Source organism: Nycticebus coucang, chromosome 16 (assembly GCF_027406575.1).
Source record: "Nycticebus coucang isolate mNycCou1 chromosome 16, mNycCou1.pri, whole genome shotgun sequence".
Lineage (NCBI taxonomy): Eukaryota > Metazoa > Chordata > Mammalia > Primates > Lorisidae > Nycticebus > Nycticebus coucang.
Genome location: NC_069795.1, coordinates 93,629,134 through 93,645,905, shown reverse-complemented (window position 1 = coordinate 93,645,905; position 16,772 = coordinate 93,629,134). Strand labels below are relative to the sequence as shown.

General features: G+C 39.1%; 1 protein-coding gene across 2 annotated transcripts; it reads right to left on the bottom strand.

The window, feature by feature from the left end:
- Positions 1-205: 205 nt before the first annotated feature.
- Positions 206-15,970, bottom strand: DNAJC19 (DnaJ heat shock protein family (Hsp40) member C19). 2 transcript variants are annotated; one of them, XM_053564193.1, is made up of 6 exons: positions 15,827-15,970; positions 14,907-14,958; positions 14,754-14,827; positions 12,695-12,774; positions 11,723-11,793; positions 206-9,513 (listed from the first exon to the last, which is right to left on the bottom strand). In XM_053564193.1, exons 1-6 carry the CDS (start codon positions 15,827-15,829, stop codon positions 9,443-9,445), a joined length of 351 nt encoding a protein of 116 aa, XP_053420168.1. In that variant the 5' UTR covers positions 15,830-15,970; the 3' UTR covers positions 206-9,442. The 2 variants fall into 2 exon arrangements, with proteins under 2 accessions (XP_053420168.1, XP_053420167.1); XM_053564192.1 differs by having other exon boundaries at positions 14,907-15,970.
- Positions 15,971-16,772: the final 802 nt, after the last annotated feature.

Sequence of the window (16,772 nt, the reverse complement as noted above, 5' to 3'; positions counted from 1 at the left end):
AGCTGCTTTTGTTACATTTTTAATATGCAACCACTTCTTCACCTGAGGAAAACTAGAATGAAATGCAGTCTAAAATATTTTGCACTGAATTGTAATTTCTTCATTAGTTTAGTCTGGAAACTGGTCTGTTTTAATGTGTTTTTTAAATGCTGTATGTAGAGGAATATCTGCAGACCACTGGAATACATTTGTTAAACTCTCATCTGCAGGGACACTGGGTGATATTTGGCAGTGACTGTTCTACCTTGAGGCTTTGTTTGGTTTATTTATTAAAGTGTACAGTATTTAAAAATCAAACATAGCTTTAGTTTAAAACACTAAGCTGAATTAGTCATGTCCATTCAAGACATAACCTGAACTACTGAAAAGATCAATTTCCAGAAGGTTTGTTCTGTATAAACTCCATGTTAGTCTTTGGTAGAGTATCTTTTTCTTTTCTTTCTTTCCCTTCCTCTCCCTTTTTTCTTTTCTTTCTTTCTTTTTTTTTTTTTTTTTTTGATTTTTGGTTGTTTGATGTGCAATATGTTTTTTTGTATGCAGGTAGTAAATAAACTTTGATCTTCCATTTGGTGATTTTTAACTTTCTACTTTATACATCAATTGTTGGAATAGTTGGAGGTATTTATAGGCCTAGAATAGTATGCTTTGATTGCTTTTTAAAAAGCATCTATATTTTCCCATAAATAGCATTAAAATGTCAGTTGGCTATGTAATCATTTTGTAATGAATCCTTTGAAATCTTAACACTTAAAATTGAGATTGTTAGAATAGATGGCTTTGGGAATTGATAAATGCATTTGCCACCAGGGAGGACAAAAAAAAAATCTTTCATTACAAAATTCTAATGAAAGGTAACTTTTTGGAAGACAGTGGGGGCAGAAGCGAATTTTTACCTTGGTTTTAGTTATTAAAGTATGATGAGCAATATTTAAGTGATAGGCCAATAAATTTGCCTCTAGAGTATCAAGCAACTAATTTTGAAGATTCTTATAGCAATGATTGAAAATCACTATCAAATTTAAGTTTGCAGAGATAAAACCCCGAATGTTTTATTAGAGTAACAACAATGCATTAATTTATATAGCTAATTGTGAGGTCAAATAAATGTGGACCTAGGAAAGGGTTTGCTTTATAATATATAAACTTTACACTGAGGAAGACTAACATATTTGTAACCTGGCATCTGCCGTGTTTTTATGTACATACTTCGTGTTTTCTTTTGTTTTTTGAGACAGACTTGTTGCTCTTGGTAGAGTGTTGTGGCATCTAAGCTCACAGCAACCTCAAACTCTTGGGCTTGTGTGATTCTCTTTTCTCAGCCTCACAAGTGTGTCCGCCACACCACAGGCGTCTGCCACAACGCCCAGCGATTTTTTGTTTGCAGTTGTTTAGCTGTCCCAGGCCAGGTTTGAACCCACCAGCCTTGGTGTATGTGGCTGGTACCCTAACCACTGAGCTACGAGCACCACCACTTGTGTCAGTTTATACCTGCATAAAAATGTTGTGATTTTAATTTACATGACCTAATGCTTAATTCAGGGTATAGTTAAAAATGCAAAGTTTGCTAGGTCAGTGTGTATATAACCCTAGCCTTCAAATTTCTTCTAATTGAAGTTCAAATGTTCTGGTATTATGTGGTTTTTCCAGAAACCTTCTAAATTGTTTCTGATAACTGAGAATTTTGAAGTATGTTGTGAATAGTGTGATTTTGCACTTTATGTAAAGATATCAAATGGTTTCCTATCCTGATTTTTAAAAATTTACTCAGATTTTTTTTTTTTTTTGGTAGAGACAGAGTCCCACTTTATGGCCCTGGGTAGAGTGCCGTGGCATTACATAGTTCACAGCAACCTCCAACTCCTGGGCTTAAGCCATTCTCTTGCCTCAGCCTCCCGAGTAGCTGGGACTATAGGTCCCCACCACAATGCCCGGCTATTTTTGTTGTTGCAGTTCGGCCAGGGCCAGGTTTGAACCTTGTACCCTTGGTATATGGGGCCGGCACCTTACTGACTGAGCCACAGGCGCCACCCAATTTACTCAGATTTTTAAAAAATCCATCAAAGTTCCAGAAATAAGTCAAATAGTTCTTCTGTATGATTGTATTACAACTTAACTATAAGGTATCAGAAGAATTTTGATTAATCCCTAAATTGGCAAATGTGTTGAGGTAAAGTGATTTTTTGTTTTCTCCCATGTAGAACAGATTCACTAAAATTCTTTTTCCATAAAGTTTGATTCAATGGGAAAGGAGCAAAACCAATTTAAAGAGTGAGTGTGGCTGAAGCAGTTCATTGGAGTAGCAGTTACTTAGTAACTTACAAGAAATAACGGGTTCATTTCAAATGACCAAACCTATGTTTTGTCCTTTAAAAAATATGCCTAGAGTTGTGATAAGCAGGCCTTTTTTTTTTTTTTTAAAACAGGACATACTCATATTCAGGAATATAAATGAAAAGCCCACTCTCCAGAGGTAACTACAGTTATAATTCAGGGAGCCTCCCAAACTTATTTTGAAAGGAGTCCATCTCTTCTGCTGTTGTCTTTTTTTGGATGAACCATACTAAGGGAGAACTGCTAGTATACACTAAACAAAGACTAAGGCAGAAAAAATGTACTCTATAAAGCCTTGTATGGCTCAGATAACTGCTTTAACATATGTATGTGAAATAGTACATGGAACCTGAATTGAACCATGAAGTAGCAGCTGAGATTATGTGGGAGCAAAAAATGATCTGCCTTTTCTGAGACCTTGGGAGGCCTAGGATTCTTGGTTTAGGCATCTTTAAGCCTTAAAAGGGCCTAAAACTACTGTGAAATGGTATCTACTCTGGTAACAGGTCAGATAACATTAGTAAAAGTACTGTAGGGATAGATTGACAGAAATCTTAATTTAAAATAATCATGTATTTTAATGTGGAATTAAGAGCAGTACATCAAATTAGCGAGTTTATGCAAACTTACCTGAGACATTGCTTAGAACAGATGGAGGGAGGCTGCTTAAATAAATGTATTGTTTTAAAACTTGTAGGTGGTAAGTAAACAAAAGGACAGATGAGAGAGATGATAAGCTGTGGTGGGAGTCAAAAAAGCAGCTGGTGTTTTAATGCTTGTGTTCTAGATCCCCATTCATGTTAGCATGTTCTTTTGTGGCTGGCTTCCCTTAACTTTGCACTAAGTCACAGGTATAATATTAGCAATGTTGACTAAATGTACTTGGATTGGGTAAATGATAGTATTTATGTCCTCTGCGAACAGATTGAGACTTTAAAGGTTCTAACCAACTAGTGTCTACAGGGAGCTTATATTAACGACAGATAATTATAAAACTGGCTATACTGCCTAAGTCCTGTGTCAAGTAGCTGTGAAAGAAGTAATGGAAAATTTTTTACACATAGATTTTCTTCCAGAAAGTGTCAAGGAACTTGAAATTGGAACTAAATGTATGGGTTTGGCAAAATTCCAACAGGAAAAAAAGTTCTTAAAAAGACCTCAATCTTGGACGGCGCCTGTGGCTCAAATGAGTAAGGCGCCAGCCCCATATGCTGGAGGTGGTGGGTTCAAGCCCAGCCCCAGCCAAACACTGCAAAAAAAAACCTCAATCTTCCTATTTTTGCTATAATATAAGGGCTGGATCCCTTGTACTTTTTTATAAGGATATCTGATGATAGTGAATTTGCTGAGCTCCTGATTAAAAATTTCAGTCCTTTATTAGTGTGAACAGTGCCTAAATGAATTATAGTTGCTCACAACCCAGGATTAACTTGCATTAATATTTGGGTTTTATTTGCAGAACTTTTATAATAAAGCAATAATTTTAATCTGCTTAGACTTTTGGCAAGTGGGTGTTAACGTGAATTGCACTCTACTGCTGGTTGAGATAAGTCCAATAGATTGAATGACAGGAAATGCATGTCTGTGGGTCAAAAAGGGTCAACTTGGGAATTTCCTATGATTCAAACTAACTACAAATTTTTAAGAATTAGAAATTGAAGACAGATTCAATCATCCAGAAAACCCCTAATTACTGGATGATGAGGGCATATATAATCTATAAGAAAATATATTTTTCAAAAGTCTATCAGTAGATCACTTTAGATTCAGATTTATCTTTATCTTGTATACTACTCTTTGTAGTACTGAGGTACCTAAAAATTCTCCTGGAAAAACTATAATTTAGCTGTATAAGCAATTTGTTTATTAAAGATGCTTTATGTAAATGTACAGAATTGGGAGCCACTGTTTTAGTTTTAAGTTTTTCTCTGTAGTCTTCATTCTTACCAACCAGAGAGGGCTGGACTAGTTGGAACTCTCCTGAAGGCCCTTCCAAGATTAATACAGTTTCAGTCTAGTCATGGGTCAGACCTGGGTAACACTTAAGCAGATGCCCAAGAATTTATGCTGAACGAAATGGGCATTTGTTCTGTGTTATGTATCCATCCAAGCCATTTGGAACTATTCTGAATGCAATCTAAAGGTAAAACAAAGAATAATTCTTTCATTGACTTCCTCAGTCTCAGTAGCCCCATTAAGTAGATCCTTGAATTTCTTTGTATTTTGGTGATCGGTATTTTCCTTTTCTGGGTAAAATATTTTGTATCCTTGTAATGGATTAATGGTGAAATGTATCTGCTACACACATTTTCTAGTTTAAAGGTCATTTTCATTAAAGATATTTTCCAGTAGTTTTTCCAGATAAACCAGTTTATACTTAACATAGCACCTGTTCCCTGATTCATTTCTCTCAGTCCCCAGTTGTCCCAAATTCAGCCTATTTTATTCTTCCTTCCTCATCTCCCAGTTGCTTATAATACAGAATCGCTTATAATACAGAATCACTTAGTGCCTCTTAACTTTTAACACATCGTTGACTGACAGTTTTACTCAAACTCCATGTTAACTGGTCAGCAATGTGTTAATAGTTGCCTGGAACTTACACTTCAACCTCTTTGAGTTTTCCTTTTCATCTAATTTGCTGTTTTCAAGTTGTAAAGAAAAATGAATACGTCACATTTTAAATTTCAATAGTCAAAACAGCACAAAGGTAGCAAGTGTTACCATGTTCCAGATTATATCAACATTGGACGGTTACTCTATCCTGTTACCTATTATTGGGTCAGGTATAATAGGTAACAGGATAGAAGTTCTTCTATATCCTGTTGCTAAGGCAACAGTTTCCTCTAAGCAGATCCACAGCACTCTACACAACAGCCAACAACAAAAAGCAGAACTTAGGTCATTTAAGTTTTCTGATACTCAAGGTTAGTCTCAGTCCAGGATTCTTTAACAATAAAAACTGAGTATAGCATTCGTTCTAAATAATAGTTCTTACATTTTGTTTACCTCATATTTACAGTTTCTTAGCTTATGCTGTTCTCTGAAGTGTTGAATCAAGTTCTAAATTTTCATCAGTTAGTATGTCCGGAGGATCACCTGCACTCAAAATGCAACAGGTTTCTCAATTGCCAAACATTATACATCATTGTCAACCAGAAAAGATGCCCTACACATTCTCATAATTGAAGCAGTTCTCAGCATTCTAGCCTAAAATGCTACTAACTCTTTAAATGTTGTGCTTGAGTGGATTTCATTTTAAATATTTCAAGTGGAGAGTTTTAAGGTGGGACATACATAGTTTACAGTGTGGCATAGTTTAGTACTTTACCTTATGTTAAGCTAGTTAACAGTGTTCTCCAATTTGTGATTTTGCTTCTAGCTGCCTTCTACCCTTCTTTTGTTTCTCGTAATTAAGAGCAAATTGAGGGTGGCAGAGAAAACCATGCAACCAAACTTCTAGAATCAGCAGAATACGTAGGTATGGACTTACATACCACCCATTTTCAAACAAGGGATCTCAAATATTTCTAGAATTGTGATCTGAGTAACTATTCATTTAAATGCTTGTGTATGTTCTCTCATCATTTGGAAAACACCCTTTTTGTTTTTGGAGACAGTCTGTCTCTCTGGGTTAGAGTGCTCTGGCATATACAGCAACCTCAAACTTGTAGGCTAGAGCCATCTCTGGCCTTTGTCCCCCAAGTAGCTGTGACTACAGACACCTGCCACAATGCCCAGCTCTATTTGTAGTAGACAGGGGTCTCTTCTGTAGTCTTGTATTCTTGAGTTCAGACAATACAATTGCCTCAACTTCCCAGAGTACTAGGATTACAGGCATAAGCAACTACATCTGGCTGGAAAATACTATACGGCAAAGAATTGGCTTAAAACTAAAGGTGGAAGAACATAGTTAACTACCAAGACCACTCAATTATATCCTTTCATTACCAACACAGACTTTTTATATACAGTAGCTTCGGACTTTTGTTTTTTTGAGAGTCTCACTATGTCGTCCTCAGTAGAATGCAGTAGTGATTCTCTTGTCTCAGCCTCCCAAGTAGCTGGGACTATAGGTGCCTGCCACAAAGTCTGGCTGTTTTCTTGTTGCAGTTGTTGTTCAGCTGCCCTGTGCCGGGCTCAAACCCCGCCAGCCCTGATGTATGTGGCTGCTCTAGTCGCTGAGCTACAGGCAGTGAGCGGGTAGCTTCGGATTTAAAGGAAGGGAAGGCGGCTAAGGCTATGGTCCCCCAAGCCACAGACCTACACCATTACTGGTCCCTGGCCTATCAAGAACTAGGCCACTTAGCAGGGAGAGTGGGTGATGGCGAAGCTGCAGAAGCTGCGTATGCACTTAATCAGCTCCCCATTGCTTGGATCACCGCCACCTGAGCTCCAACTCCTGTCAGATTTTCCCCTTCATCCCCTCCCCCAAGGAAAAATGGTCTTCCACGAAACTGGTTCCTGGTGCCAAAAAGTTTGGGGACCACTAGGCTAAAGGACACAGAAATCTCTAGTATGCCAGAACTAATAGTAAAGTTACAAATAGGCATTCCTCCCAGAACACTTTTTGATAACTATAAACAGTGAATTGAGAAGACACCCAGGCCTTAATTGTAGTTTCACTAGCTATAACCTTAGAAACCATTCTCTGTGGCTTTTTGTTTCCCTAGCCATAAAATGTGGAGGAATCCTTAGTTTCAGGGTAGCCATTTATCCTACAGACAAGGAAGCAGGAGCCCTAAGAGATGACAACCTTCTGTTGTCTTGAGTGATTAACTATTGTATTAATTACCCACTATGATCTAGAACCCTCACCTGGATGACATTTAAATGTTCAGTTTTCCCTTTTTCTTCTACTTGAAAAAGGTAATCCTGCAGGAAGACTGATGGGTAAGAAAAATACTGAGGAGCAAAGCAGTGCATATTATTTTAAAGTGGTTTCCTTTATCTCAGCATCTGTCTTAAAAAAGTTTGTGCTATTAGACACTCAACAGTATTTTGGAGTGAATGCTTCACTGCCTATGGTCATACCATCACACTTTAAAAAATTAGCTTTTTAGTTTTAAGTGAGGCTCTTGTTCACAGAACCATTTTTTGATTAGTCCAAAGGACTGAAATAAAAGATTGGTAAACCAAAATACAGTTGATCTTCTATACTAGTGAATTTGCCTACTTAATACAATTTATTTGTAACTCCAAAATCAACACTTGATGTGATATTTCTGGTCATTGGTGAATATGCACAGAATGGCAAAAATTTCAAACACTCCATGTGCAAAAACAATGCTCTTCCTTGTTTCAGCTCTCAAAAACAAGTATCCTTTTTTATGATCTATCATCTTTACACATTTTGTTGAAAATTTTGCTGTTAAGATGGTTCCCAAAAGGAGTGAACTGTCATCTAGTAGTGTTCTTCAAGCAGAGGTGGGTGTTATGCATCAAGGTTAAGTTATAATGGTGTTGGCTGTGGGTTGTGTTAATGATAATACATATTACATGTTTTTAAACAGAAACATGTAAAAGTTATATATTCATCAGCTGAGAAAGGTGTGACCACAGGCTTATAGGAACCTATATTTCCCCTAGGAACAATAGTTCAGTGTTTGCTAATTGAGTGTTCACAGCAACTTTATAGGACAAAAAAGTACAATGAACAAGAACCAATTATACCTTCATGCCCACTTGCCCCTGGAAATACACAAGAGCCTTAGAAGTTAAGGGCTTCACTAAATCATAACCGACTTCATCACATTTTAAACAAGGGTACTAGGTATAAAAAGAACAGCTACACCCTTACTTTAAAATGCCAATACATATGACTATCCCCATTATTTTTACACATCAGGTCTTTGTATTCTCGGTTAATAATCAAGACCTTTAAATCTGGATGGTAGTTAGTATAATTTATCAACTCAGAGTTACACATGATACCCTTGGTGGGGAATACTGATTAGCTAGCTTACCTCAGATGTGTATACAGAGGCTCTAGTTAAGACACATACTTTGTTAGACAGTCATTTGCCCTCAAGTATCATTTAAATGTATTAGTATATAAATTCTTTTTTTTTTTTTTTGCTGGGGCTGGGTTTGAACCCACCACCTCTAGTATATGGGGCCAGCGCCCTACTCCTTTGAGCCACAGGCGCTGCCTAGTATATAAATTCTTAATAATCCAAGTTGATAAGTTGATATTGAGGGCACTAAGAGTTTTCAGTTTTGCCAACTGTTTAAGTTTGATTTTAATAATTACAAAACTTCTATTGTGTCAAAAAAATAACCAGTTGGAGGAATAATTTGCAAATAGTACCTTTAAGGGGCTAAATACAATGTAAATACTTAATAATAGGATTTGTACTCTCAAATCGTTATCATACTGTTAAATTTATTTATTTGTAGCCCTCGGTAGAGTGCTGTGGCATCACATAGCTCACGGCAACCTCACACTCTTGGACTCCAGTGATTCTCTTGCCTCAGCCTCCTGGGTAGCTGGAACTACAGGCACCCGCCACAACGCCCAGCTATTTTTTGGTTGTAGTTGTCATTGTTTGGCAGGCCAGAGCTGGGTTTGAACCCACTAGCTCCAGTGTATGTGGCTGGCACCCTAGACACTGAGCTATAGGCACAGAGCCATGTTAAAAGAATTTTTAATGTATGAAACAATTCTATCAGTGACATTATATATATATATATATACACACACACACACAGGTTGCTTACTTAAATCAAAATCATGGCTAAATTCACTTTTAAATATAAGGTTCCCTGTAGCTGGGCCAGCTTGAACAGCTTAACTACCAGTTTACCAGTCTCCCACCAGACTGGAGGCTGAGAGCAAGGACTGTCTACTTCACTTTGTCTTGAACAGTACACAAAGCAACTTACTTGCAATAAGTAATGAATAATATTTCTATTCAACAGTCTGCATTTGTCCATCAAATATTCTAATCTATAGTCTGACTTAAAATCCTCAAATTTAAACGAAATTATACCAAGGCTTTAGTGTATGCCAAGTCATTTTCAAAACTGAACCTCTGAGGCATTTTATTATAAAAAGTTGGCACTCACATAACATAACTAATATGAACTTAAAATTCATTATAAGTTTACTTCATTTTTTAGCTTGACCTTCTAGTAAATCTTTAGCTTCATTGATTTTGGCTGCTATATAAGGAGATCCTCCTATAGAAAGAAAGAAAGAAGTAGTAATTATATGGATTCTCAATTTCTGCTCAGTAAAAACCCACTCATAAGGATCCCAATGCTTATCTAAGGTAATTAGCAGACCTTTTTTTTAGGAAAACTATGACACTGCAACTAGATCACCAAATATATGGTAGTATATTTGATCTTTGGGAAATGAAGTAATTTCCATGAAAAAGATTTCCATAAAAATGACACTTTTCAGGACACTTAAAAAATGTTTTAAAAAGAATCATACAGGCTCAAGTGGCTAAAGCACCAGCCACATACACCTGAGCTGGTGGGTTTGAATCTACCCAGGCCCACCGAACAACGACGGCTGCAACCAAAAAATAGCCGAGTGTTGTGGCAGGCGCCTGTAGTCCCAGCTACTTGGGAGGCAGAGGCAGGAAAATCACTTGAGCCCAGAAGCTGGAGGTAGCTGTGATGTCAGGGCATTCTACCCAGGGCAACAGCTTGAGGCCCTGTCTCAAAAAAAAAAAAACCATAACAAATATGTGTTTTTGCAATAGTGTAAGTTAGCCTATTCATGATTATAAATCATGAATGAACATTGCTTTATTGTACCATGTTATTTTTAAACCATAATATTCTCAAAAGGCTTCTTAAGTCTGTTGAAAAGACCCCAATTTGCTTTAAATCTTTGTTTCTGTCCTTAGCAGTTTTCTGTTTTCCTATTATCAAATGCCCTTCACAGTGTCTACAGGTTATAGGCTGGAGCAGTGATTCTCAAGAGTATGCCCTATGCCCAGCAAGAAGCATCAATAGGAAACTTGATATAAATGTAAATTTGTAGTGTCCACCTAATGAATGTAAACCTACTGAATCAGAAGCCCTCCACATAATACAAGCTAAATTTTGTAAAAGATGCTGTGAGGTCAAATACCGAACATTTTTTTTTTGTAGAGACAGAGTCTCACTTTATCGCCCTCAGTAGAGTGCTGTGGTGTCACACAGCTCATAGCAATCTCCACCTCCAGGGCTCAGGTGATTCTCTTGCCTCAGCCTCCTGAGTAGGTGGGACTATAGGCGCCCACTACAACACCCGGCTATTTTTTTGTTGCAGTTTGGCACTGAGCCACAGGTGCCGCCCAAATACCAAACAATTTTAACCTTGTTTGGGGTAGCGCCTACGGTTCTAAGAGTAGGGCGCCAGCCCCATATGCTGGAGGTGGTGGGTTCAGGGCGCCAGCCCCATATGCTGGAGGTGGCGGGTTCAAACGGGCCCCCTGGCAGAAAAAAAAAAACAAAACTGCAACATTTTTAACCTTGTTTAAACTGTCAAAACTCTCTGAAAGGCCTCCTCTCTTTTTTTTTTTTGTAGAGACAGAGTCTCACTTTATGGCCCTCGGTAGAGTACCATGGCATCACACAGCTCACAGCAACCTCCAACTCCTGGGCTTAAGTGATTCTCTTGCCTCAGCCTCCCGAGCAGCTGGGACTACAGGCGCCCGCCACAACGCCCGGCTATTAAGGCCTCCTCTCTCTAAGTAAAGGATTTGAGCACTGGAACATAGATTCTGTGGCTTGTTGCTTAGAAGTATATCAGAAATGAATGAATTTCAGATTTTTTTTTTTTTTTGAGATAGAGCCTCAAGCTGTTGCCCTGGGTAGAGTGCAGTGGCATCACAGCTCATAGCAACCTCCAACTCCTGGGCTCAAAGCGATTCTCCTGTCTCCGCCTCCCAAGTAGCTGGGACTACAGGCGCCCGATGCCCAGCTATTTTTTGGTTGCAGCCGTCATTGTTTGGCAGGCCCGGCTGGATTCGAATCCACCAGCTCAGGTGTATGTGGCCGGCGCCTTAACAGCTTGAGCCACAGGTGCAGAGCCTAAATCTCAGATTTTGACTAGGTAATTTCCATTTTGGAGTATCTAAACTGGATGGAGGGAAATTACATTTCAGTTTTATTAACTAAATTTTAACATTTTCTTTAATTATGAATGTAGATAAAACAGTAAAATTAGCAGTATTCGTCACTAGAATTTACATTTTATCCCAATTATAGGTCTCAAAACAAAGTCTCCACTCAATTTCTTTGAAGATGTCAAAAAAATTGGATCCAGCATGAATGACAGTGCTCACACAAAGGTTTAGCCATTTCCCTTATAATAGTCAGAACAAGATATAAAATTATTCCAATAACAGTCATACAAACTACATATGTAATCAGTTTAATGACTACTTACCTTTGTCTGGGTGATTTAAGAGCATAATTCGTCGATGAGCATCTCTTATTTTCCCTTTATTGGCAGTAGGGCTAATTAAAAAAGGAAAAGGTATCATTTACTTCATTCTACTTTTGGGTCACATCAAGAAATTGTACAGAAAGGTCAATTTAAAGGCAAAAAAATAAAGAAAAAAACTTAAGGCATTCTCAAAAACGTAGGTGAATTTGATAATATTCATTACAATCCTTTACTGAAAAGGAAAAGCTTGTTTAAGTATTTGAAAATGAAGGAGACGCTTGGCAGCTATGGCTCAAGCGGCTAAGGCGCCAGCCACATACACCAGAGCTGGTGGGATCATCCCAGCCCCAAATGATGACAACTACAAGCAAAAAACAGCTGGGCGTTGTGGTGGGCACCTTAGTCCCAGCTACTTGGGAGTCTGAGGCAAGAGAACAGCCTATGTCCATGAGTTTGAGGTTGCTATGACACCACAGCACTCTACTGAGGGCGACACACTGAGACTCTGTCTCTAAAAAAAACTATTTTTAAGGAAGGACCTGAAGGCGCCAATGACTAGAATTGATAATGCCAATCTTCTTGGGACCTTTAACTCCCTTCTAATTGTTAAGGAGGGAAAAGTCTTTTTTTTTTTTTTTTTTTAGACAGTTTCACAATGTTGCCCTTGCTAGACTGCCATCGCATCACAGCTCACAGCAACCTCAAACTCATGGGCTTAAGTGATTCTCTTGCCTCAGCTCCCAAGTAGCTGGGACTACAGGCGCCTGCCACAACGCTCGGCTATTTTGTGGTGGTGGTTGTTGTCATTGTTGTTTAGCAGGCCCAGACAGGGTTAGAACCTGCCAGCCCTGGTGTATGTGGCTAGCACCCTAATCACTGAGCTACTGGCATCGAGCAATAGGGAAAGTCTTTCTTACATTTCCTCATAGCTCTGGAGTTGTAAAAAAATATTAATATTGGAAATTATTTTACCTTACACCTAGTATTAATGCTGCTTCCCGTTTTGTCATTTTGGGTTCAAACCCACCTCTGTAATAGCCACCACTAAAGGCCTGAAAGAAGAAATACATTTTTTTTAAGGAAAGGTTAACAGAATAAAGTGAAAGTTGCTAAGTCTATAAATGTTTATAGAATCAATCTGTAGAAAAACTAAAACATTTCAGAGAACTTTAAGTACAATTTCCACAGTATTTTAGCTCTAGCTGAATCATACCTAAGAAGCAACAAATTAAATGATCATGAAACAGATCCTGTTTTTCCAGCTAATATAAACTAGGTTGGAAACAAAATAGTTTCTGAAAGCCAGTTCTTCCTGTAAGGAAGGAAAGGTCATTCCAAATTAGCCATATTCTAGATAAAAATTTGACCTCATAATATAACTATGCTTTAGAACAAGAAGTTACTCACGAAGAGGACTTGAAGGTCTTTTGAGACAAATGGTTCAAAGTATTTGAAATAAGCCTTTAAGACAGGTATAGAAAAAAAATCATACTATCAGGGCCTCTGACCTTGATATATCATATATCATAACTAATGAAGGCTATCATTATTCTGTTACATTTAATCATAACATTAATATTCAGCAGGTTGTCACAGCCAAATTCATTTTTTTTTTATTAAATCATAGCTGTGTACATTAATGCAATCATTGGGTACAATGTGCTGGTTTTATATACAATTTGAAATATTTTCAGCAAACTGGTTAACATAGCCTTCCTGGCATTTTCTTAGTTATTGTGTTAAGACATTTATATTCTACATTTAGTAAATTTCACATGTACCCTTGTAAGATGCACTATAGGTGTGGTCCCACCAATTACCCTCCCGCCAAATTCATTCTTAACTATGCCATAGAAGATCTGATCAAAACATCTAGTTATACCCTAGCAGGAGTGTCCAACCTGTGGCCTGTAGGTCACACACAGAATTGAGGACTGCTTTGCTTATCTGTAGTGTCAGATAGTTTAAAAAGTATGCATGAAAGGGGCGGCACCTGTGGCTCAAAGGAGTAGGGTGCCAGCCCCATGTGCCAGAGGTGGCGGGTTCAAACTCAGCCTTGGCCAAAAAAAAAAAAAACTGCAAAAAATAAAAATAAATAAAAATAAAAAAAAGGGGGGGGCGGCGCCTGTGGCTCAAAGGAGTAGGGTGCTGGTCCCATATGCCAGAGATGGCAGGCTCAAACGCAGCCCCACCAGAAACTGCAAAAAAAAAAAAAAAAAAAAAAAAAAATGCGTGAAAAAAACAAACAAACAGTATGCATGGACTTTTTTCTTTTGCTAGTCACCTTTCATTAGCATTTACGTATTTAATGTGTGGCCCAAGACAATTCTTCCAACGTGTGGCAGAAAAGAAAAAAGCTTAGACACACCTGCATCTACAGCCTGATCAACTACAGTGCTATCTAAGTATCATGTTAGATCAGGCGTCCTCAAACTGCGGCCTACGGGCCACATGAAGCAGTGTGAATTGTATTTGTTCCCGTTTTGTTTTTTACTTCAAAATAAGATATTTGCAGTGTGCATAGGAATTTGTTCATATTTTTTTTTTTTTTTTCAAACTATAGTCTGGCCCTCCAACGGTCTGAGGGACAGTGAATTGGTCCCCTGTTTAAAAAGTTCGAGGACGCCTGTGTTAGATAGTGCCAGGGTCACAAAGTAAGAACAGATCACTTTAAAACCCTGTATCTGAGTGCTTATGATGCAGGGCAGATGAAGGAAAGCAAGAATATGGACAGATGATGCTAAAGTCGATAATATGTGAACAATAAAGTAATAATAGCTTTCATAATAGTGTACTAAACAATGACCCCACCCCCAATTCTGTCATGTATAACATTTGATTTTTTTATGGTAGTGCCAGTAGAAATTTCAAAACTTCTACATTCCCCTTGTGGAAGCAAGAGAAGGGGCTCAAAGTGCTAAACTCACTTAGAACTTCGTTTGAAATTTGAAATTTACCCTTATTCAAGTGTAGCCCTATGTTTCAAACATAGGTAGCAAAGAATTAGAAAAAAATGTTCAGGAAGTCTTACAGATTTTGGCAGACTCTGAAAAACTTGTTTTACTTGAGGCTCCATATGCTTCATAGCTTGCAAAACATAACGACCTAAAACCAAAAGCAACAGAAGAAATAGATAAATCCCCAATCTCCTCACTTCATTTCCACCCCTAAAACATAAACAAACCTGCAAATCCTGCAGCAGCAATGGTTAGTCCAACTGCTACCACTGTACTGGCCTGGAAAGAGAAGAGTAAACATTTATTTCTGTAACTTCCACCATTCCTTTTGATCATTATCCCATCCCTTACTCATTACTAGTTGCATTTCAAGAGGAGAAACAAGCGTTAAGGTGAAAATATTCTGCTCAATAATCCTTCAAACCTACTGCAACTAATACTGAATGCATTGTAAAGGCATGGGGCTTTTCACTTCAGAAGAGGCCAACTCGACTTGCCCTCTTTCACAATAGTGAAAAAGATAACCTCCCTTTGAAAACTTTTCTTAGCTCTGGGCAAATGAAGTCACATAAAGTTCAATCAAGAGCAATGGAATTAAGGTTTCTACCAGAGAAGGAACAACTGTCACTGACTGCTGTAAAATTTGTTTAAACATTTTCAATGAAAAGGGTGGGCTAAACTAGGAGACTAGCTTATTAAAGGCCTGCTTTCAGCACTATCCCGTCTTATTGTCTCCAATTAGGAGCTCCAAAGATGTTCAGAAAGTGGAGAGATCTATTTTTGCAAGAACCACCCGGAAAGGAAGCATAGAACAAAGTGGAACAAGTACGGGGAGGAAGGGCAGTTATATCAGATGCGTTTATAGGAATGGCCGAATTCATAACAGACCCTTAAGTTGACTTCCAGGGAAGGAACGCTTTAGCGCCCAAAGCCTGGGACAGCGGATCAGAGGCTGGAGACAACGCATGAAGACAAACACCCAAGAAAAGTGAGCCAACAGTTTTGTGTCCTGGGGAGCTGGACGCCCCAAAGACCTCCCTCCCGAAGTTGCCCTAGGGGACACAACCTCAGCCGCAACCCGCCGAGGCCAGAAGATGAGGTCGGGGCCTAGGCCGGAGGTCGCCCGGGAGAATGAAGCCGCACTCACCATGGCTCCAGCTCAGCTCCCCCCGCCTCCACCGGGAGCGCGGATCATCCCAGCCAAAAGGCCGCGGCCACAAACTGCGCGCCTTTCCCGAGGAGCAACGCAGCCGCAGGCAGTACGCACAAGCCTCCCGGGCACAGGTTCCCTACGAATCACGACAGTAGAAGCCGCAAACCAGGCCGGAAAATGTCGTAAAACCAAACCCGGAGGCGGGTGGGGGGAGTCGCTCCAGCAGTGGGCGGGCGGAAGGGCGGGCAGATGGGCCGGGGTTGCGTTTCTCTGTTCCATGCACTTTGTTCCTGGGGCGTTGAGTATTTGTAAATTTCTCTCAGTGAAAGGGGTATGAGAGGGCGAGGGCAAATGTTGTGCAGCCTTACTCAGAACGGGTTTTTTCCTACCTGTTAGCACTTCGCTTTGCCATTTATTTTATTTATTTATTATTTATTTTATTTTATTTATTTATTTTTTTTAGAGACAGAGTCTCACTTTGTAGAGTACGGTGGCGTCACAGCTCACAGCAACCTCCAACTCCAGGGCTTAGGTGATTCTCCTGCCTCAGCCTCCCGAGTAGCTGGGACTACAGGCGCCCGCCACAATGCCCAGCTACTTTTTGTTGCTGTTTGGCTGGGCCGGGTTTGAACCTGCCACCCTCGTATATGGGGCCGGCGCCCTACCCACTGAGCCACAGGCGACGCCCTTGCCATTTATTTTAACAGTTTAAACCACTATTCCACTTAAACCTACTATGACAGATTTCCAACATGAAGCCAAATAGGTAGTGAACTAGTATAGGAAGCAAGATGTCTCAAGAAACTAAACGCAGTAACTGCACTGTGTTTCAGGATTCTTGGCAGCATTTTTTCATTTTAATTAATTAATTAATTACTTTTGGGCAGCGTCTCGCTCTGTTTCCAGGGCTGAAGTACAGAGGTGTTATCAAGGCTTAGTG